The 22709-nt window shown below is 44.5% G+C and overlaps 1 protein-coding gene across 8 annotated transcripts in view; it reads left to right on the forward strand.

Annotated features, from left to right (window-relative positions):
* The window catches only part of Taok3 (TAO kinase 3), a 189204-nt gene extending 166755 nt beyond the window's left edge, over positions 1-22449 (forward strand). For 7 of the 8 annotated variants that reach the window (XM_005336826.5, XM_078039046.1, XM_078039048.1 and 4 more), the window contains 6 exons: positions 4743-4946; positions 11734-11973; positions 13373-13585; positions 19953-20135; positions 21089-21153; positions 22179-22449. In XM_005336826.5, the coding sequence (XP_005336883.4) occupies positions 4743-4946; positions 11734-11973; positions 13373-13585; positions 19953-20135; positions 21089-21153; positions 22179-22323 (1050 nt within the window). In that variant the 3' untranslated portion in view covers positions 22324-22449. Of the gene's footprint in view, positions 1-4742; positions 4947-11733; positions 11974-13372; positions 13586-19952; positions 20136-21088; positions 21793-22178 lie in introns of those variants that run through there. The other variant, XM_021734243.3, reaches the window with a different exon arrangement.
* Positions 22450-22709: the final 260 nt, after the last annotated feature.

A 22709-nucleotide genomic window follows, 5' to 3' on the forward strand; every position in this document is an offset into this window, starting at 1 on the left:
ACTTTCCCTGGGAAGATCTTCCTACCTGCCTCACCCCAAACAAGACAGATATCTCTGGTTTCATAACACCAGAGTGTTTACGTATTTTCTTTTAATATTTTTTTTAGTAAATAGGTTGGTTCCATAGCTTAGCTATTATGAATTGAGCCACTATAAACAATGATGTGGCTGCATCACTATTGTCTTTATTTTTATGTGGTGCTGAGGATCGAACCCAGTACCTCATACATGCTAGGTGAGCACGCTACCACTGAGCCACAGCCACAGCCCTTTTAAGTATTTTTTAATGATCGTTTGAGTTCCTTACCATTAGCTGGTAAGTGTCATAAAAGAGAGGAAGTCCTTTTTTGCCCACAACTGTATCCCTGTGGGCAGTACATGTGAGCATTGGACAAAGAAATGAATGATTCTGGACCTGTTGGTTGAAGACCGCCAGTGAACTCAGCACAGTGAACTCCTATTTCAGCTGAATGCTCAAATTTCTTCAGTTCTCCCTTTATCAGTCCTTACAGGTGAATTGTCTGCAGTTAGATAGACTTTCCTTATCATATGACTTAGGATTTTTTATTTGTAGACTTAATGTATTAAGGTTTAATTAAATATAATATGAGGAATTTCTTTTTTATATTGATTTTTCATTTGTAGTTGGACACAATACATTTATTTTATTTATTTATTTATTTATTTATTTATTTATTTTTAGGTTGTGCTGAGGATCAAACCCAGGGCCTCGCACATGCTAGGCGAGCTCTCTATGGCTGAGCCACAACCACAGCTCCCCCAGGGCGATTCTTTAGTAGATGAAATCATGTATTGCCCTCATATTCTGATTTGTAGATTAACAATACAGGACTTACCAAGGCTCCTCTCCAATTCTTTTTCAATTAGAAAGGGAAAGCAAAAGGCTTGGGAGTGGGCCTCAGGATCTTATGCCCTGCCCAGGTAAGCCTCTGGTCACTTTTGGGCCTGACAGAAAATTGTCTCTGATCCACACTGGCTGTCCAAGAAGAATCTCTGGAACCAGCAGGTCTAGAAAGTTGGGGTATAGACAAATAGTCCAATGAAGAAAGTTCACATTCGCTCCACTTTCTCCAAGTGATTGGCTTGTTATTATAACTGAAGGATATTTCTGGAGCACAGAGCCTGCCTTGATTTTTCTTTTTGTCATTGTTGTTGTTGTTATTATTCTTTTTAGTCATACATGACAGAGTCTATCTTGATGTATTTATGCACATATGGAGTACATCTTACTCTAATTAGGATCCCAGTCTTGTGGCTGTACATGATGTGGAGTTACTCTGATTATGCATTCACATGTGAACATAGGAAAGTTCTGTCCAGTTCATTCCACTATCTTTCCTAGTCCTATCCCCACTCCCTTCCCTTCATTCCCCCTTGTCTAATCCACTGAATTTCTATTCTCTCTGCCCTCTTAATGTATGTTAGCATCTGTGCATCAGGACCATTTGACCTTTGGATTGGGGGGATTGGCTTAGTTCACTTAGCATGATAGTCTCCAGATTCTTCCATTTACTGGCAACTGCCATAATTTCATTCTTCTTTATGGCTGAGTAATACTCCATTTCATATATATATATACCACATTTTCTTTATCCATTCATCTCTTGAAGGATACCTAGGTTGGTTCCATAGTTCAGCTGTTATGAATTGAGCCACTATAGACATTGATGTGGCTCACTGTAGTATGCTAATTTTAAGTCCTTTGAGTGGTATAGGTCAAATGATGGTTCCATTCCTAGTTTTTTGAGGAGTCTCCATAGGTTAACAGTAGTTTTTAATTAAAAACAGTAGTTTTTAGTAATGCACTATGCATTACTATTTTTAGGATAACAACAATTATTGAAATTAGCATTTAATGAATATTTTCTAGGTGCCAGGCACTGTGCTAAGGATCTACATGCACTGATTTATAAAATGAATGCATCTGCATTACACATCACAGGTATGCTCTAAGCCCCTGCATAGAGCATTCCCTGTGGTGTGTAATGCAGATGCGTTCATTCATTTTGCCCTGATTTCTCAATAAGAAACTCTTGAGGTCTTCTCAACTGGGAATAGAAATAATCTAACTCTCTGTGTTTGCTGGTGCCTCGGAGGCCATGTTTTCCAACTGCAACCACCCTTTTGAGCTTTTGTCACTCTGAGATACTAGGAGATTGCATGAATCCTACCTTTAGGAGATTCTCCCACAGAACAGAGGCCCCACTCAACCTGATTGGGTGGCATTTGCTTATAATCCCAGGCACTTGGGAAGCTGAGGCAGGAGTATTGAGTGTGGTGGGGGGGGTCCCAGGTCCCACCCCATCTCCAGGCTATTCCTGGTTCACCATACTCAGATTCCACAAGGGACCACAGGCCTAAACTTCCTAAGTGTCTCAGTGTGCTCCTGAAGGTGGAAACCCAGGGTGAAATCCAATTGGAGAGAGCTTCAGTAGATCTTTCTGTGCAAAGCTAATATTACACCTTATGAAGTAAAGCTTAGTTCAAAGTACTTAAAGGGATATATATATATATATATATATATATATATATATATATATATATATATATATATATATATATAAAGATGTTGAGATACTTGAAAGGATTATCCTTGGAATGGCAAAGCCGTCTCCCTTTTCTCAATTATTGATGATAAGGGCTGTGAGTAAAACAGGATGCTGGTTGATATCCATGATTTGGGAGTGAATTTTTATGGTGATATTTGAATTGAGGTGTACAAACCAATGGTTAATGCCAAACCTCATAGTGAAGTCAGGGTGTGGAAAGATGAGTCACCCAGCCTCCCTGCTGGCCCAGGCTGCTCCAAGCTGGAAACAGCTTTCTCTTAGAGTTTTAAGTGAAACTTGAAAGCCTCACTGGACCAGCACAGGCGAGAGCCAGTTTTCGAAACCTTCTTGGCTAAGGGTAAAACAATCTGAATAGTATGTGATGCCCGTGTCATGAAACATTAAGTAGAATAGGTGCTAGCAATTAGGAGAGTTTAGCTGTGTGAGTAGTTAGCCAAATATAGGTCAAGCTGCTCATACGAACAAAGAAGAGTACACTGTACTTTTAAAGTAGTCTTCTTACTTTGTCATAGAGCAACATCTTTTTTTTTTTTAGTTGTAGATAAACACACAGTATCTTTATTTTTATGTGGTGCTGAGAATCAAACCCTGTGCCTCACACATGCAAGGCAAGTGCTTTGCCACTGAGCCACAACCCAGCCCCAGATTAACATCTTAACTATTCTGATTCACTGCTTTCTTTCCTTTGCTCACATCTTCTAGAAAAATCATGAATTTTTCCCTTTCAAAAATACAGATGAGGACTGGGGTTGTGGCTTACTGGTAGACCGGTTGCCTAGCATGTGTGAGGCACTGGGTTCGATTCTCAGCACCACATATAAATAAACAAAACAAAGGTCAAGGGGCTGGGGTTATGGCTCAGCGGTAAAGCGCTCACCTTGCATGCATGAGGCCCTGAGTTCAATCTTCAGCATCACATAAAAATAAAAATAAAGATATTGTGTCCACCTAAAACTAAAAAATAAGTATTTTTTAAAAATATAAAGTCGAGAGGCTGGGGCTGGGGCTCAGCAGTAGTGCACTTGCCTGGGTTCGATTCTCAGCACCACGGTAAATAAATAAAATAAAACTCTACCAACAACCAAAAATATGTTTAAAAAAAAAATAAAGGTCATGGACAACTAAAATAATACAGGTGATTTCTTTATCCTCTAATCCCAAGTGAATCATGCTTTCTCCTGAGATTGAAAACTAGTGATGCAGTCACCTCTTGTCTTTGGAATCTGCCCACCTCCCTCAGTCTTGTCACCACCTCCTTTGTCCAAGCAGTGGCAGCTCCCCTCCCCCACTCCTCTTCCTCCTTCTCCTCTTCCCCTTCTTCCTCTCTCTCTTCCTCCCTCTCCTGCGCCCACCTCTCTCCCTCACCTGAGTCTGGGCAGCAGCAGCCCCCAGCTGTCCCCATGGACTAGGGGCTATTCAGACTCTTGTCTCCCTCAATCTGCTCTCCACCTGACAGCCAGAACCATCCCTCTGAAGTGCATTCCACCAGGACACCCCCCCCCACATGGACAATCTGCTGAGGTTCGGCCCTCAGCCAGGCCCGCAAGGTCCTGCCTCAGCACACTGCGCCCAGCACCCTGGCCTCCCACCCTAGGGGCTGCTCAGGCTGTCCCCTTACCCAGGTGTTTCCCTCTCTCCTTTTGCACTGGTTAGCTCCTCCCAGTTTTCAAATTTCAGCTTGGTGGTCACTGAAATTAAATAGTCATCATCACACTTTCTCAAAGGACCAAGTTCTTCCTCTTCACAGCAGTTCTCCTGGTGATTTTCAGTCCATTCCTGTGGTTCTCTAGTCAGTTTTCAGCTCTAGACTGGAGTCCCCGGGTAGTAGACACCGTGGTCTTTTGCTCACCCTTGCGCCCTGGGGCCTGGCACCTGAGAGGGGCTACATGAGTGTGTGGCGACTGGCCAGGGAACAAATACTGCTGAGAAAAAGAAGCAAGAGATAGGACACCTCACAAGGGCCCCTCTCACTTCACACTCAACGAATGGATCCAAATCATTAAAAACTGGAGTCGGGGATGTGCCTTGCCAAGCCTTCCCATACTGTGTCTTCTGATTTACAAACAGCTGCATCTGCAGTTGCAGTAAGATGTCATATAGTCCCTTTCACAAGACCCACTTGGGTTCGTTTTTTGTTTTTGTGTTTTAAAGGAAATGAATGAGGACCACAGCACACCCAAGAAAGAAAAGCAAGAGCGGATATCCAAGCATAAGGAGAACTTGCAGCACACGCAGGCTGAAGAGGAAGCCCACCTTCTCACTCAGCAGAGACTGTACTACGACAAAAACTGTCGTTTCTTCAAGCGGAAAATAATGACCAAGCGGCACGAGGTGGAGCAGCAAAACATTCGGGAGGTATTTGTCACATTCATAACTATTGGCACTGGCTCGGGAGGCAGGAGGTCGTTTGAGGTGGTGACCTTGTCTGTTTTATCCATTCCCATGTCCTTCACCTTTAGCACAGCCTGACACAGAGCAAGCGTGCAACACAAGTCAGGGAATGTGTTTCCCATTGATAAGAGAAAGCCGAATTCGTAAAACAAGAAATGGATTTTTTCTTAGTAAATGAAATGGAATTTTAGTGAACACCTATTATGAGACATGTCACACAGTGAAGAATCAAAAGAAGTAGAAAGAGAATTTTTGCTTCCTGCCTGCTTGTCAAAGACTTGTATTTCTGTGATTCCACAGGAAACACAAATGATAGCACGATGTTCTCAAGTTGATTCATTCAGTCATCCTCCACTTCCAGCTCTATGCTAGGCACTGGGGCAGACACTAGGGCCACCAAGCAGCTATACTCCTGCCTTCGAGTGGTCCTGAATGGATCTAGGAGACACGGACATATAACAGATTAATCACAATCTCATGAGTCAGGGGCAACAACTGACATGTAGGATGGCTTGCAGTCCTCTGTAGCCCACATGCACAGACACAAAGGGGTTCTGTGGAATTCCCATCTCAGGATAGGAATAATGAAAGGGGAAAAAAATCAGAAAGGCTCCCGATGGGGGCAATAATGGAATGTAAGTTTGACAAATCCTGGGATCACAGGGGAAAGACTTAGGAGCAGAGAGTGGAGTGATGGGAAATAGGGTGTGGACATGGCTGTCGATGGTGTCCAAAGAAAGGTAGATTTGAAACACAATTTGAAGTACAGAATAAGTAAGACTTGAGAGAAAAGAGGGAGGTGGACTCAGAGTTACTTATAGAGTTTAAGACTTGGAGAAATGTAGATCTGAGTAGAAACAGAGATGCTAAAAGAAAGGTTTTAGTAAGAAATGGATTCTTCTAATACATTTGAACTTGTCAGAAGTCAAAAAGTCAAAATGAATAAGTCCAGTAGCCACTCAGAAATAAAGTATTTGGGTTTCTTTAATTATCGTTACTCTAATAGCACATATAGGAGGAAGTCTCAGGCTATGGGGACAATTACCATCAATAAAAGCTATAGAAGGGCAGGGGCTACGGCTCAGCAGTAGAATGCTCACCTAGCATGTGCGAGGCGCTGGGTTCAATCCTTAGCACCACATAAAAATAAAGAAATAAAATAAAGGTATAAAAAAATCACATAAATCTTAAAAAAAAAAAGCTATGGAAGATAATTACTCCCCTAAAATAATACAAACTACATTCGTGACTTCATCCATATCGGGTTTTGACCAACTGAGCTAAGATCAGCTCTATAAGGTTATTTTTCTTGAAGTCCAGATTTTCCTTTATTTAGTCCTATTCCAGAGCCTCTTTCATGAAAATGTTCAAAGTTTTTCTATCTGTAAAAGTAATAAAAGGACATTGAGAAAAAGACATACAGAAATATATAAAGCTCAGTAGTAAGTCCTTTTAGCAGTTTTACTGGGAGATCACTGATGTACAAGACGTATATATATTTAAGGTATACAATTTGACATTTTGATATATATACACAGTGTGAAAGGATCACTACATTCGAGCTAATTAACATACTCATTGCCTCTACATAGTTACTGTGTGTGTGCGCGCCTGCGCGTTCATAAAATTCAACTTAAGATCCATCCTCTCAGCAAATGGTAAGTATGCAGCACGGGACTGCTAACCATTGTCACCATTGTCCAGTAGATGTCCAGAAAATATTTATCTTGCATAACTGGAATTTTGTACCCTTCCACTAACATCACCCCATTTTCCCCTTTTTGATAATCTCATTTTACCCAGTATGTACCCTGAGACAATCAATCCTTCATTTGGCATATATTATTTCAGATTTTTTTTCGGGTGCCCATGCCATACAGCTTATATATCATTGGGATTTTTTGATTTGCAAACAATTGAAACAAACTCTGGCTGACTTAAGCATGGAAAAGAATTTACCAGAAGGAAATGGGGTAGGTGACAAAGCTGGGAAAGTTCAAGAATCACCATGGAAAAGCAATTTCCTCATTGTAGAGGGCAGGAGCTCTTGGACACTCCTCAGGGCACCGTCATGTGGCCGTATCTCCATTTTTTTAATGTTCGGATCATTTCTGAACATGATTCAGATTCCTAGGAGAGAGAACTAGATTGGGTGGTGTGCCCAGTCCTTCTGCGACACTCTCTGCAGAAAAGTAGCAGACGTCCACTCCACTATCCCCCTGTCTTCTGTTGCCACTTACTGTCGAGCACATAGCGCTGCCTCATTCTCTTTAACCCCACAGTGTTTTGTTGTTTGGCCACATGGTCATTTACTTTGTGAGGCACTTCCCAGGGGGCATTTTGTTTAAAATGTTACGATATTGCTAACAATGCCACAGAGAATATCTTTGTGCATATTTTTGAACATATACAAGTATTTTTGTAGATGTAGTCTCAGAGGTGGAAATTCTGGATCAAAGAATGAATACACCTGAACTTTTAAATAAATATCCCCAAATTGCCCTCTAAAGGCTGCATGCTCCCACCACAGAGCAGAAGAGTGCCTGTTTTCCTGTATCTTTGCCTCAACTAATTGAAACGTGAAAGGATCACCACAGTCTGGGTTGAGCCTCTTCTCTCTCTACCACACACAGATGCTCACCCTCTGCCTCCAGGTGTCAAACAAAGGGCTGGACCTGAGAAAAACTTTGAACGTCAGAGGCTAACAGCATGTTCGTCTGAATGTCTGAGTCTAGTTTTTCCTCAAGTCTCAGTAGCCATGAGGATAAAGAGATCCACTGCTTTTAAAGAAGCCACACCACTTCCATTGGGACTTTAGAATAAAGTGCTTGGACGCAGTTCCAGCCGAGGGAAAGGCAGGGAGCAGCCCAGAGCCACGTCTCACCCAGCAGGTAGACGCACAGGAAGAGGGTCTTGTGTTTAGCAGCTGTGTCATGAGAGGGACATGTCTGTCAGCCCTGAGCTTGGTGAGCTGTCATGGTGGGGTAAAGGCTGAGGAAAAGGGAGCCGCTTGTCCCTCACCCTGCACTCCCTCCAGGGCAGATAGAGTGCTTTTGGCAGGCAGGATCACCTGGAAAATGTTTATAAACCTAAAAACCTGAGTTTTAGCTTTAATTTTACTTTATGGAAGTTGTATGACCTTATGATAGGCCCTCCATGCCTTCCCAAATGCCTTTTATGCCATCTAAACTCTTTGCAAGGTTATTGCCTCATGAGGTTGAAGTTAGGATTAAATGATATGTGAAATAAGCCAGGTGCACCCAGCAGCTCAGGAGGCTGAGGCAGGAGGATCACAAATTCAAAGCCATCCTCAGCAACAGCGAGGTGCTGAGCAACTTAGTGAGACCCTGTCTCTAAATAAAATGCAAAATAGGGCTGGGGATGTGGCTCAGTGGTTGAGTGCCCCCAAGTTCAATCCCTGGTACCCACCCCCCCATACAAAAAAAAAAAGGTACGTGAAATGATTTTTAAAAATTGAGAGCCCAGCGTGGTGGCATGTGCTTGTAGTACCAGCTTCTTAGAGTGCTGAACAAGGAAGATCATTAGTGTCCAGAAGTTTGAACCAACCTGAGCAACACAGTGAGACTCCAATTTTTAAAATATTGAAGGCACATTACACATTATTATGTAGGCACAGGATTCAAAATAAGATGAATGATTAATAATGTTTTTTCCATGGTTTGAAGTGTTCTAGGGAGCTTACCATTTACACCCCAGCAACTCAGATATACAAATCAAAGATAATAGTCAGTATCATGTTTCTCTCATTCTTTGAATAGTTTATTAAAACTAGATTTAAGATATTAAATGCCAAATATTTATTTCTGAATACAGAAAAAAGACATATTTATGTATTCTGAAGCATTTTCTTATGATTTTTCCTTTCACTTTTACATGCCTAATAATGCATGGTGGGGCCTGTGATCCTCGATCTATTCCTGAAGATGCTAACATGTCGATTAAGAGATTGGTCCAAGGCCTGGTACAGTGGCACATACCTGTAATCCCAGCAATTCTGGAGGCTGAGGCAAGAGGATTGCAAATTTGAGACCAGCCTCAGCAACTCAGTGAGGCCCTAAGCAACTTAGTGAGACCCAGTCTCAAAATAAGAACTAAAAAGAACTGGAGATGTGACTCAGTGATTAAGTGCCTCTGGGCTCAATCCCCAGTACCAAAAAGAGACACTTGCCCAAAGCCATAGGTAAAGAGTGGAGTCACACCCTGAGCATTTTCCCATGGATTCCCAAACTTTAAGATAAGTCAGAATTAGCTGGGTAGCTACTTATAGATCACTTATAACTCAGGTAATTCTGATGCAGGTATTTGCAGGTATCTTGAATCCTTCCATTAAAGATGGAGAAAAGCCCATCCTCTAAAAGTGTTCATTTGCTTTGTTATCCCCGCCCATGTCCCCATAAATTTCAGGGCAGGGGCAGCTCAAACTCAGTTTGGACTTAACAATGTAGGAAATTGTGGGTCTGTAAATGCTCAATATTGGGACGCCTGGAACAGAGGTTTTCTTGGGCATTCTCTTGGCCCTGAGTCCTGGAGAGCTCCAGTCTGTAGGAGAGCTCACTGGCTTTGGTGCCCCCTAGGGGCCAGTTACTGATCTAAAATGAGAAATCTGGTTGGGGGTCCAGAGGAAGAAGAAAAACAAAACAGAGAAAAGAAAATCAGGAGGTTGGGAGTGATGATCTGGGAGACTTCAACTTCTTTGAAACAAATTTAAATGGTGCGCATACTTTGGGTATTTATACGCTAGAAAATAAGCCCCACGAGGGGGCTGCTTTTTCCCAGCTCTGTCACCAGTGCCCACAGTGGTGCCCAACACCCAGTAGGTACTCAACAAATGCTTGTTGAAGAAACAAATGAATGATTTGTGACTGTGCTCGGGTTCTAGAGGCTGTAAAGGACTTCCCTTCCAATGAATAGAAGGCCCAGTGTGCAGGATATTCTCTCTACACCAATGCATACATCTTCTGATGCTTTATGAACATAAAGGAGTTGCATTTTCCCCTATAGGGTATGCCAACAAAGAGGAGAGTCAACGCTTTCTTTTCCTGATCTTCTTAGCTAATAACTCACTCCCCTCTTCAGAAATCTTATAGAAAATCTTGACCTCTTTCCTAGCCCTCATCACTTCCAACCTTTCTTTTTACACATAAAAGTGTTTTCCCTGTATTAAGATTATTTTTTGCATGTTAACTGAAATTTTATTTGGACTAGCTTAAGCCAAAGCCAGGAAATTTATTATCAAAGTATAGGAATATCTCGTCAAACTCGGCAGCGGTGACACAGGTGGACTCAAGGCAGTTCCGGGACCGTCAGGAACTTGAGCATGACTGCGTTCCCTGCACGCCTGTCTTCTTTTTAATTCTTCCTCTGAAACCCAGATTTCTCTAATCCTCAATCCTCATAGCAGCAGACAACTACCACATCTGTCGTCTTTATATGACCCTCAATTCTGGCCTCCCACAGAGATTAACAGGCTCTGAACCTCAACTCCAAATTCCTAGAAGAGAAAAGAAACGGGCACAAGTTGGGCCCCGCTGTGATTTCGTCAGCTGTGAGCCACGCGTGTCCCTCAATGAATGCCTATAACACTTCCCTCTCAGAGTGTCAGCCAGATGAGGATAGAAGTCATGGCTTGGTAAACATCTGTATGTACCCAGAGCACATGGTTCAGGTGTTTGTATATAGTGCATTTAGGAAATAGTCTTGAATTGGTAAATGAAGAAAACAAAATTTGCCCAATTTCCTTTTTTTTAGTTTGCTTTCCTTCCTCCTTTCAACAACAAGGAGGAAAGGCGGGAGGGAGGAAAGAAAGATGAAGAGACAGACAGGCATGAGCAGAGCTGAGAGAACAGAGTGATTAGATCCAACAACAATCAGACAGACTGTAATGGAAAAGATGAAAGGGAAGAGCTCTTCTCTGCTTTGTCCCAGCATGCCCTAAAACTCAGATTTTAAAAAATAGATAATTGGCCTACTTCTGACATGTACAAAAACTGGGTATTTCCCAGAAAACTAGGAACATTGAAGATACCCATTTAATCAAGTTTCTCAACACTGACTGCATACTAGAGTAACCTGGAAAAGTCTTTAAAATTGAGGTCAGGTGACTTGTAGTGGTGCAGGCCTGTAATCCCAGCTCCTCAAGAGGCTGAGGCAGGAGGATCACAAGTTTGAGGCCAGCCTTAGCAATTTAGTGAGGCACTGTCTCAAAAGACTGAGGATGTAGCTCAGTGGTAAAGCACGCCTGGGTTCAGTCCCCAGAGCCCCCCCTGAAAAAAATTGAGGCCAGGATCCCACCCCAGAGAATGATCAGAATTTCAGGTTTTAAGCATCATATATTTGAACAGCTTCATCACATGATTTTAATGGGCAGCCAGGTGCAGAACCAGAAGGTTAACTGAAGGAACATTTATTTAGATCTAAACAAACATGTCGCTTAATTAAGGGTCCCAGCAAAGTAAGAGGGCGTCAGGTAGAACCGATCCCATTTTACAGCTAGTACAGTGGTGGCTGCTAGCAAGTTGCCGGCCTGGTAAGCAGTGAACCCAGCAGCACAGCCTAAGGCTGCAGGGATTGTTCATCCGCTCCCATTGAGTCCTGCCTCCGCAGACACTGATAGGTTCCCCGAGGGCCGGGCGGTGCCATCTTTGCCATCCCTCCCTTAGTTCGCAGTCCTTCCAGTCCCTCTCCGCTCATCTCTCTCCGTTTACTGTTTACTGTTTGCTCCTGAACACAGGAACTGAATAAAAAGCGGACGCAGAAGGAGATGGAGCATGCCATGCTGATCCGGCACGACGAGTCCACCCGAGAGCTCGAGTACAGGCAGCTGCACACGCTGCAGAAGCTGCGCATGGATCTGATCCGGCTACAGCACCAGACTGAGCTGGAGAACCAGCTGGAGTACAATAAGAGGCGGGAGCGGGAGCTGCACAGAAAGCACGTCATGGAACTCCGGCAGCAGCCAAAAAACTTAAAGGTAAGAGGAGAGAGCATTTCCCATTAGCGTAAGCCCCGGGACAGAGTTGGAGGACCAGTGGTTCCAAGGACACCTGGATGACTGGCAGTCTCCCGTTTCTGGGCCCCACACCCAAGTCACAATCTCCAGATGCAAAGCCCCGGCATCTGTATCTTGCAGACTGCTTTGGTAACCGCCGTACTCCGTGATCTCTTGATTTCTCCCTTTACTCTGCTCTGTCATTTCCCTGAACTCTGCATGACCTTCCTCTCTAAACTTGGATGAATAGCAGCCCATGATTCTAATTCCAGGAGACAGAGTTATATTGATAGTAACTACCTTGAGAGCTGCTGTACACCTGAGAAGGACCCTGAAGCCACATTCCCACTGAGTAGGAGAGTGTGATTTGTCAGAGGTGGCTGGCATGAGCATGGGGATCAGAATGGAATCCACTGGTGCCAGGCCTTCACTGCCCCTGCGCCACACCAGGGATAGGAGGAACTCCTTTAGCCCGCCTCTTGCTAGTTTTAGCAGCCTGCTAATTAACAAGCTCTGTGTACTAAGCCATTGGTACGTGTCACAGAGGACACTGTCAACATTGGCACAGACACGAGGCCAACCTCAGTCACACTGGCCATGTGCCTCTTCTAGCCAAATCCTAAACTATCTAATTAGTGATCCCTGTCACCATAAGTCTTCAGAGTGTTCATAAAAAGCACACGTGACTATGGGGGCAGCTGATGGAATGCCTTCTGGCCTTAATAGTACATCCCCTGGTCTCCTGGCCAGAGTACAAATTTGACACTGCCACATGTAAGCACAACCTCTTAATGGGGGGCAGGGAGGCCCACAATCACTGTTCTCTCAGTTCATATTGAAGTACAGTGGAAACAGGCTGAGATGCGAAGATGTCCTCCTTCATTGACTGGTGGAGGGAGCGGGTTATATCACATCACCCCCTTCACACTTGGAAATGGGGACATGGCTTATGTGACACACACTCAAAAAGGATAAGAGGAAGAAACAACACATGATAGGAAACACTAAATACTTGGATGGGAAACCATAAAAATAATGGCTAACCTTTTAACAAGCGGAGCTCCATAATATTCTGCAATCTGCTTAGAATTGCTACCCCCTTATTATAATTCATTTTTTCTTTGAGGTCAGTTGCAAATCCAAAATTATTTCTATCCATTTACTATCAACACAGAAGCACTGGTAGAGTTTGCTTTTTTTTTTTTTTTTTTTTTTCTTAGAGTTTGCCCTTGTCTGCGTTATTTTCATGATTGTGGACCAGCATTGCTGGTCACAGCACCAAAAGACAGATAGCCTTGGCCCTTGTATTGTATCATCATAACAGAAACTTTCTGTTTTCACTGACACATCTTTATTTTCCCTTTGTCACTTTTTCTAACAGGCCATGGAAATGCAAATTAAAAAACAGTTTCAGGACACTTGCAAAGTACAGACCAAACAGTATAAAGCACTCAAGAATCACCAGTTGGAAGTTACTCCAAAGAATGAGCACAAAACAATCTTAAAGACACTGAAAGATGAGCAGACGAGAAAACTTGCCATTTTGGCAGAGCAGTATGAACAGAGTATAAATGAAATGATGGCCTCTCAAGCGGTAAGTGGTTAGGTTGGGTGCCACAACTTCAAGAGCTTTGGGATTCAAGAAAAGTCAAGATCCAGCCTTTGGTTCCCAGGATGCACAAATTTAGGATCTGGGTGTTTTTCTGCCCAAAGAAATGAGGAAATGACGACGCTGAATAAAGCCAAGCCCCTGTGGATACTTGCTGGAGTGTATCTTATAAGCTGGAGCTCAAGAAATGACATGCTGAATCCGACCTGTGGCACATAGGGTCTTTGAGGGCAAGATGGTATAGATACCGCATATGATGTCCTGTGTCCATTCATCAGAGATTACTGACCAGCACCCCCAACGATACCAGGCACCAGTGAATAGAGTCTTAACAGAGTCTTAACAGAGCTCACAGTCAAGTGAGGAAGACAGATACACAGACACGTTCATTCAATAAACTTTTGCTAAACCTCAGTGTCCAGCCCTCTGCTGGGCTCAGAGATAGAGTGATGAGCCAGATAGACAATGGGTCTCTGTCCTCACCCTTCTGTCATGGAGCCAGGAAGTCAGATAATTAAGCAATAATAATAAAGCATAGTGAGTGCTTTGAAGTGGGAGGTGCTGGAGGGCAGGGAGGACAAGTAGGAACAAGGAATCTGGTCTAGGGAAAGTCTCCCTATGGGAGCCAGGGCTCAGTGGAAGTCACTGAAGCCAGCAGGTTCCACAAAGAAACCCAGATAGGCACAGATCCAAACAATGGAAAGTACATCTGGGGCACTCCCTGAACTTGAAGGTGGGCCCCGAGTTCAAGAAGGGGGATTATGGGAACCCAAAAAGGAAGGTGGTAAAGGTCCTTAAGCCAGGGATGGAGCGAACCTGGAAATTCAGTGAAGGTCTCACAAGGAGAAGTGTCTTATGAGAGTACTAGCTAACCAAGCAGGCAGAAGATGAAAAGTGAATCCTGGCAGAGGACACAGTCTATGCAAGACTCCGGCCCGACAGAGGGTGGCACAGCTGAGAAGCAGTGAGCACCTGCCATGGTGTGGAATGCTTGTTTAAGGAAAGCAGGTGGAGATTCACAGTCAGATCTGCAAGAGCAGGAGTCTACTCGTGATTCCAGAAGCAGTGGAGAGCTGTTGAAGCCTGTTTAGGAAGGAAAGTAACAGGATCAGATCTGTGTGCCAGAAAGCTAGTGGCAGTCGTGCAGCAAATATAGGGAAAGAGACCTGTTGGCAAGTTATTTCAGTAGTCCAGGGGGAAATGTCCAAGCATGGTGCCTGGGGCTCAGTTCAGTGGTAGAAGTGCAGTCCCCAAACCAAAAATGAGTTCAAAAAACTAGAAGGAGGGTAAGCTAAGGGAAATGGTAAGGAGGAGAAAGATTTGAAAAATATTTAGAAAGCATATAGAGAGAACTTAGTCACCAATTTGAGAGGTAGGTTTGACAACAGACTAGAATAAGTCATCACTTTACCAAGGTAGAAAAATAGAAGGGGGTGAGTTTGGATGCCTTGGTGGGGAGGTCATTGGCTAAGTTGTGGACATGGTATCTGAGCCAGGCAGGTATCCATAGAAAGATATAAATATGGAAATCTGTAGTTCAGGAGAGAGATCAGGATTAACTCATTATGTCCCAACATCCTATAAAATTTTATAAGACATCTATAAAATTGCTCAATTTAAGATTTTTTTAATTTTAATTATTGGTGGACCTTTGTTTTATTCATTTATTTATATGCCATCCTAAAAATTGAATGCAGTGCCTCCATGTGTGAGGCAAGTGCTCTCCCACTGAGCCACAACCCCAGCCCTCAATTGAAGTTTTTACAAGTGTCCCATAGATAGGATGAGAAGACATAATGGGTTAAAGACAAAAAAACAGACATCTTTGCCAAATGGGTTAGAGGTAGCTATTAGAAATGGATAAGATCTGCTGAGGACAGCAGATGGAATTAGAGAGAAAGGGGACCAAGGACAGAGTCTGGTGGACACCCGCATGTAAGAGCTACATAGAAGCAGTCCAAAGGAAACAAACACTCGGCGACGTAAGGGGGGATCAGGAGAGAGGAGATCGAGAGGCCAGGACATAGGTTCTAGCTGAAGATTTCAGCTGTCACAGAGACCAATTAGAATCCCAACCTTTGGGGCTGGGGAGACGGCTCAGTTGGTAGAGGGCCTGCTCGCTGCACAGGGCCCTGGGTTCAGTCCCCAGCACCACAAAAATAATAATAATAAGCTGTGGGCTCACCCACTGCTGGTCCCAGACAATCCCCAGAGCAGTGGGAGTGGGAGACGTGATCCTGCATTGAAAGGAGGGCTGCAGGTGAGGCAGACGGTGTGAGGCGGCCTCTCAGAGGCTGGTCAGTGGTCGAAAAGGAAAAGAGCTGCAGGGCAAGCAGTGGCCGGGAGTCCACTGCAAAGGGAAAGAGCTGAAGGAAGACCTCGGGACCGGGCCATCCTGTGGGTTCTCCCTGGGCTGTGCCCCAGGCCTCCCAGGATGCCAGGGTGAGTGAGATAGCCATCAGGACCTCATGGAATCTACCCAAGAGTGGAGGACACCAGGCTGAAGAGCCCATTCCATAGCAGCAGAGTGAGTGCAAGAATCCAGTGGAGTGTGAACAGGAGGCTGGGTGGCCCAGAGTTGGGAAGGGCCTCTTTGACAAGAGTATTTAGATGTGCAAAGATGGGAAAACGTGGCACTTTTGAAGAACTCACAGACGTCCATTGTGTTTGGAAAGTAGTGAGCCAGGAGGAGACCAGCCTGGGAATCAGCCTGCAGGGCCATGGGCTGGGGCGTAGGGGCCTGCACCCATGCAGACTGTTGGTCTTTACTCTAAATGCAGCTGGATGCCGATGAAGAGTATTGAGCAGGGGCCTGGCACCAGATTTGTATTTTTAAATGTTTACTCGGTGACTTGTAGAGAATGGCAAGAGCGGGTATGAGGAGATTGTCTAGATGCCACTGCTTTTCCCTGGGCACCAGGGAGTGGTGGCTTCACCAGAGAGGAGCAGTGGGGGTGAAGCTTGAAAGAGCTGGGCAGGAGGGAAAGTCGAGGCACCTAGTTAGTGACAGGCAGAGATGATGGCCAGCTACCTACAGGTTGAAAAGGAAGTGGGCAGGGCTGGGGAGGCAGGAAGGGAAGATAATGAGTTGACTTGGGCTGTGTGGAGCCTGAGGGTGTCTCTGTAGGCTGGATACTTTGGTCTGGGCATCAGAAGGTGGGAGTCATTTGCATGGCTGGTGGCAGAGTCAGAAGGCAGGAGGCCCTGGGTCTCACCCCCAGCCCTGCTGGGGATCAATCCAGGGAACCATCTCGGGTGTTTGCCGTGTCTCAGGAGGTGAGAAAGGATTTCCAGAAGGAAAGGTAAAGTCCACAGTAGCCAGTGCTGCTAGGAGTCAGGCCAGGGAGGACGGGATCATGATGGCCAGCAGTTGGTGATGGCCAGCGGAGGCCTCCTTGTGAGCCATATAAACAGAAGGGTCACCTCAACCTGAGTGTGAAGTGAAGAGTGTAGAGAGAGGGAGGAGGGGCGAGCTTGGGGGTTTTGTCTTGTTGATAACTGCAGTAGCCTCTGTGACTTGGGCATACCCCAGACATCCCGTGCCTGCAGGTCACACAGATGGAAGAGGAGGGGAGGAGGGATAGGGGTTCATGACTGCCCTTGACTACAAGGAGAAAAATGCCCTCTCCTGAGACAGAAGATCAAAGCAGGTTTGACCATAGCAGCTGTCTTTTAGTGACCACATCCCACTGTCCCTGCTGTCTTGAGTATTGCGTGGGTGGGTAATATTTCATTTTTGTGACACCCCTTTCAAGTAGTTAATATTTAACCCTAAATTTACCTGTGAGGTTTTCTTTTTTTCTTTTTTTTTATTTTTTTATTTTTTTTGGTTGTAATTAGACACAATATCTTTATTTTATTTATTTATTTTCATGTGGCGCTGAGGATCCAACCCAGGGCCTCACAATGCTAGATGAGCGCTCTACCCCTGAGCCCCAGCCCAGCCCACCTATGAGGTTTTCTAAAGGAAAGCCACTCAGGTTAGCTCCTGCTTAGGACAAGGAGTTGGCAAACATTTTCTGAAAAGAGGCAGATAGGAAATATCTCAGGCTTTATGGGCCACAGTGTCAATCACGACTGGCTGACTCTACACTACAGTGCAGAAGTACCCCAGACCCGGGTAAATGAACGAGTGTGTCTATCTAGTGAAGCTTGTTCGCAAGGCCTCAGTGGCCCTCAGGTAGCACACCAGCCCTGGGGCGGGAGCAGCGCAGCCAATGAGCGCTGGAGGCAGAATTTGAACCCTTGAGGGGTCCCTGTAAGCCTGAGGGGTTGGCGCCCACTATACTGCCACCTGTGTCTTCCTTTTCTTGCACTGAAGCCACCTTAGAAAACAGACATGATATCTACCTATAATCTTATAAAACTTTTTAGTGGATTTGGTGTGTTTAGCTTCAGGTGATGAATACCAAAACCTGGAGTGTCGCCCTGGTTTCTGGCACAGGGACTTTCATTGTCAGAGCTGGGACAAAGCATAGTTATGGACGACAGTAATAAAGAACCAGAAACCAAAGAAGATGCCCTGAGGATGAGCCTCTCGCCCACTTGCTCAGGGATTCTAGCAACTCAAACGGGAGAGAAGGAAAGAGCAGGGCTTCCATTTCCTTTACTGGTAAGAGGCCTGCATATCAAGAGGGAATCAGTAACTACCCTCACTGGGAGCCACAGAACTCCTCAGCATTCATTTGGAAGGCTGCTCCTGCTGCAGGTCAACTGTGCATTGGGAAAATAAGAAGAGAGTGAGCCATCCTCTTTAGTGGGTTTTAATGAAAACTGGTTAAGATTAATTATTAGAAGGTACCTTGGAAATATAATTGCATAATTTATTTTAGGTTGCTTTAATCTCTATAGTGTATTTCTCCAAAAGTACTAAAGAAAATAGTAGGCAAATAACATTTCAAAAAGTCATTTCTCAACCAGGAGATTGTAAGACATTGTTAATTATTACAAGTTGTAGATAAGGTAGAGAGTAATATCTTGGCAAAATGGAAACAAAAGAAAATGTATGGAAACATGCAGATAAGCTCAGGGTAGACTGGATTATCTCATTAAAGGTTTCTGATCTCAAAGTTCCCAGCCATACTAAGGGCCAGTATGTTTGGACAAAGTCAAGCCTTGGGCAGAGCAAAGAAATCCCTGAATTTAGTCCTGCTAATGGCCCAGAACCTCCCCCTCTTCAGGTTGAGGGGTAGGCCTTTCTGAGAGCGGGCCCGCCTATTTCCCACACAAGATGTGGGCACGTTGGTGTGTAACGCCAAGTTTCCATACCATGGGAATCAAAAGGAACTTATAAGGCCACCTTATAATGTAGACTTTGTTACTTCAAATCAGACTATGCCCCTTAAGGTTGGCAAGGATGCTTTTTGGGAACAAACTCTGAACCACTTGAGTTATTGGCCAGCTATCCAGATGACTTGTGTAGTCCTCAACAGGCGCCAATATTGCCTAAATGAACCGTGGCACGTGTCCCAAGCGTTATAGATGTTAGATTGATTGATTTAGAACTGAGCATATTAAATGGCTTTATGGTTTGGGGGATAAAGATATCCAGATATGGAAACAGTCTTGTCAAAACCAAAATAACAACAGACACTACTTACTGACTACTTAGCCTGAGATTATTCTCTACCTGGGATGGTGTGTATTTATTTGCTTATGTATTCATCTGTTGATTTTTTGCAGTACTGGGGATAGGATCCGGGGATGCTCTACCACTGAGCTATGTCCTCAGACTTTAATTTTTTTATATTTTGAGACAGGGCCTCACTAAATTGCCCAAGCTGGCCTTGAATTTGCCATCCTGCTGCCTCAATCTCCCGACTTGCTGGGATTGCAGTATACCTGGGATTGTTTACGAATCCTTTCATGTAATCCTCACATCGATCTCAGACAATAGGAACTGCTTTTGTTTTCTTGTGATGAAGCGGGAGAAGCAAGGGGCTGGGGGTGCATTCAGTGGTGGAGCGCTTGCCTCACATACATGAGGCTCTGGGTTCCATTCCTAGTATTGGAGAGGTTAAGTAATTGGTCAGGTGACATTTCTAAGTGAAAGGTGGTGTAGACATCAGATGGTGTAGACATGCCACCTGCACATCCATAGGCCTTGTCACTAGCGTGAAGAGCTTCCTGATGCCTGCTACAGTGGCTTCAGACCATATTTAAAAGACTGTGTTTTTAGGACTTTGTAGCCCATTGGGCAGATTTCACTGGCTCTGATCCTATCTCCGAATATACCCAGGGCATCTGTTTTTCTGAGGGACCCTTTTCAGTAAAAAAGAGGAGACATCTCCCAGTAGTCCCCAAGTGCAGCCAGCGGGGGCTGTGTGACAGTGTGTGTCTTCTGTGCCCGCAGTTACGGCTAGATGAGGCTCAAGAAGCAGAATGCCAGGCCTTGAGGCTACAGCTCCAGCAGGAAATGGAGCTGCTCAACGCCTACCAGAGCAAAATCAAGATGCAGACAGAGGCACAACACGAACGCGAGCTGCAGAAGCTAGAGCAGAGGGTGTCTCTGCGCAGAGCACATCTTGAGCAGAAGGTATGAGTTACGGGGGGGGCCCGTGCAGCTGGGGAAGGGGTTGCAGGCCAGGAACCTGCCGTTTATGGAGTCCCCTGGTCACAAGGGTCACACCAAGTAATGTTCACTTAGATCTGCATTATACTGCTGGTCTTCCTGGGGGGCAGACTTGGACCACGTTCCGCAGGCCAGGACGCTGTTCTAAGGCTCAGAACAGCTCACTGCCTTGAGAAGTCTGAGCTCACTGCTTAAGCCCTTCTGCTACTCTGTTAGGAAGCCCCAGGCCTTCCCAACAGGCTGCTGCCTGGTAATCATGACACACAGAGGATACTGCTAAATGGCATGAGGAAGTCCGAGATTTGGCTTCTTGGGTGTTTTTAAACCAAGAGAAATCACCAGCAGGGCTCTTAAAACAAGAATTAAGACAAATACAGGCTGATACCACCACGCATAATGGACGTCATTCCAGTTGAAATATTCAGTGCTTTAGGTAGATATTCTGGGGAGCATGGAGGAGAAAGATGTCACAAGGTACCTCAAATATGGAAGCATCTAGTTGCTTAACCAGTTACTTGCCCTTTCTTCCAGTGTCTCCCTGAGACAGCAGTTTTTTTAGCTCCAATTCTTAGAACTAAATATCTAAGGACCCAAAAGGCAACCAACCGGTGCACGGTGGGAAAGCAGCACCATCTGTGCTCTAGTGTCTTGACTTCTGCTGAGACAGGACAGGACATTGACCCAGATCCGCCCAGCTGCTGGGCTGGTAGGGTGGCGCTGCTCACGCCAGGCCGCCCCAACATGTGTATTCTTGCAGCAAGTTTTAAGCAGAATGGATTAGGCCAGACACCTGCCTCAGGGCTGCCCCAGCCTGGGCCCAGGTGCACTTGCCTCCTGGGCGTGCATGCGCCTGTTGCTTATCCTGTGGGCATCTGTTGGGAGGCCCTTTCCATCAAAGGCCCCTTACTGTGTTTCAGATTGAAGAGGAGCTGGCCGCCCTGCAGAAGGAGCGCAGCGAGAGAATCAAGTACCTACTGGAAAGGCAAGAGCGAGAGATTGAAACTTTTGACATGGAGAGCCTCAGAATGGGATTTGGGAATTTGGTTACATTAGATTTTCCTAAGGAGGACTATAGATGAGATTAAATTTTTTGCCATTTACAAAAAAAAAAAAAAAGAAAACAGAAAAAAATTCAAACCTTGCAAAACCACATTCCCCATTTTAACGGGCGTTGCTCACTCTCTCTCTCTTACTCTTACTGACATCGTGTCGGACTAGTGCCTGTTTATTCTTACTCCATCAGGGGCCCCTTCCTCCCCCCGTGTCAACTTTCAGTGCTGGCCAGAGTCTGGCCATCTCTTCTATTCATAGTACACGTCACAGTATTGATGTGATTCAAAATGTTTCAGTGAAAACTATGGAGACAGTTTTAACAAAACCAATAAACCACTACCACCAAAAAAGTGGATATATATTGCTTTAAGCAATCACTCATTACCACCAATCTGTGAAAGTAAAGCAAAAAATAATAATAATAATAATAATAATAATAAATGCCAAGGGGGAGAGAGACACAATATCCGCAGCCTTACACCTTAACTAGCTGCTGCATTATTTTATTTTATTTTATTTTTTTGGTATTTATTCATCAGGAATAAAAAAAAAACAAAGTTTTATTAAAGATTGAAAATTTGATACATTTTACAGAAACTAATTGTGATGTACATATCAGTGGTGACATATTACTTTTTTGGGGCTGGGGGGGTGGGCGGGGTGAAGAGATCTCGTGATTTTTAAGAACCTGCTGGCAAGAGTTGAACTTGTCTTCAGCATATTCTGATTGTATCATAACCATTTTCTGCTGTTGCAGAGGATGTGAATACACTTAAGGAGCTCACAGAATCCCAGTAGCACAAATTGGGCTTTGGCAAATCGTGTATTTTGTGTATAGAAGGAATTTAAGGAGAGGTATTACTTATTTTCATATTGTATTTTAACTGTTTCTCTGATCAAATTTTTTTACTTCCTCCTCCTGTTCCTCCCCACCTTCCCTCTTTTCCAATTCAGTATTTGGAGTTCCACTCTGTCTCTCAGTCAGATCATCTTGACCTTTTTCTTTATTTCCCTTCCCCTTCCTGAGTCCCATATCTTGGTCATAAATACTGCATTATTCACACTTTCAAACTGTGTATTTTCTTACAATAAAAAATGATGAAAAAAAAAAGGCTTTACTTCTTTTGCATGCACTTTAAAAACAAAACATTTTTCAGGTTCCAAGGAAGAGCATGATAACTGTCAGAGCTTTTAATTATATTTGTAAATAAAAGTGTTCATCACATGGCCTTGCTGTGTTATTGTGACAGGTTTCCCTTCCAGGTTCACCAGGTGAGTATTCCCAGGGAGAGCCACCCTCCCAAACCACTCTCTGTGGCCTCAGATACTCCAGGAAGGCTCCGTTCAAGATCCTCAGGTAAAGCCATGTCTTCCAGGTTCCTCTCCAGGGCTAAAGATGGTGTCGCACTGTTCCTGCTCAAGGGGCCCATGGCACCTCACACCCTTAGCAATAGGAGGCGCATACACATACGCACATGCACATTC

This window comes from Ictidomys tridecemlineatus, chromosome 2, assembly GCF_052094955.1.
Source record: "Ictidomys tridecemlineatus isolate mIctTri1 chromosome 2, mIctTri1.hap1, whole genome shotgun sequence".
NCBI lineage: Eukaryota > Metazoa > Chordata > Mammalia > Rodentia > Sciuridae > Ictidomys > Ictidomys tridecemlineatus.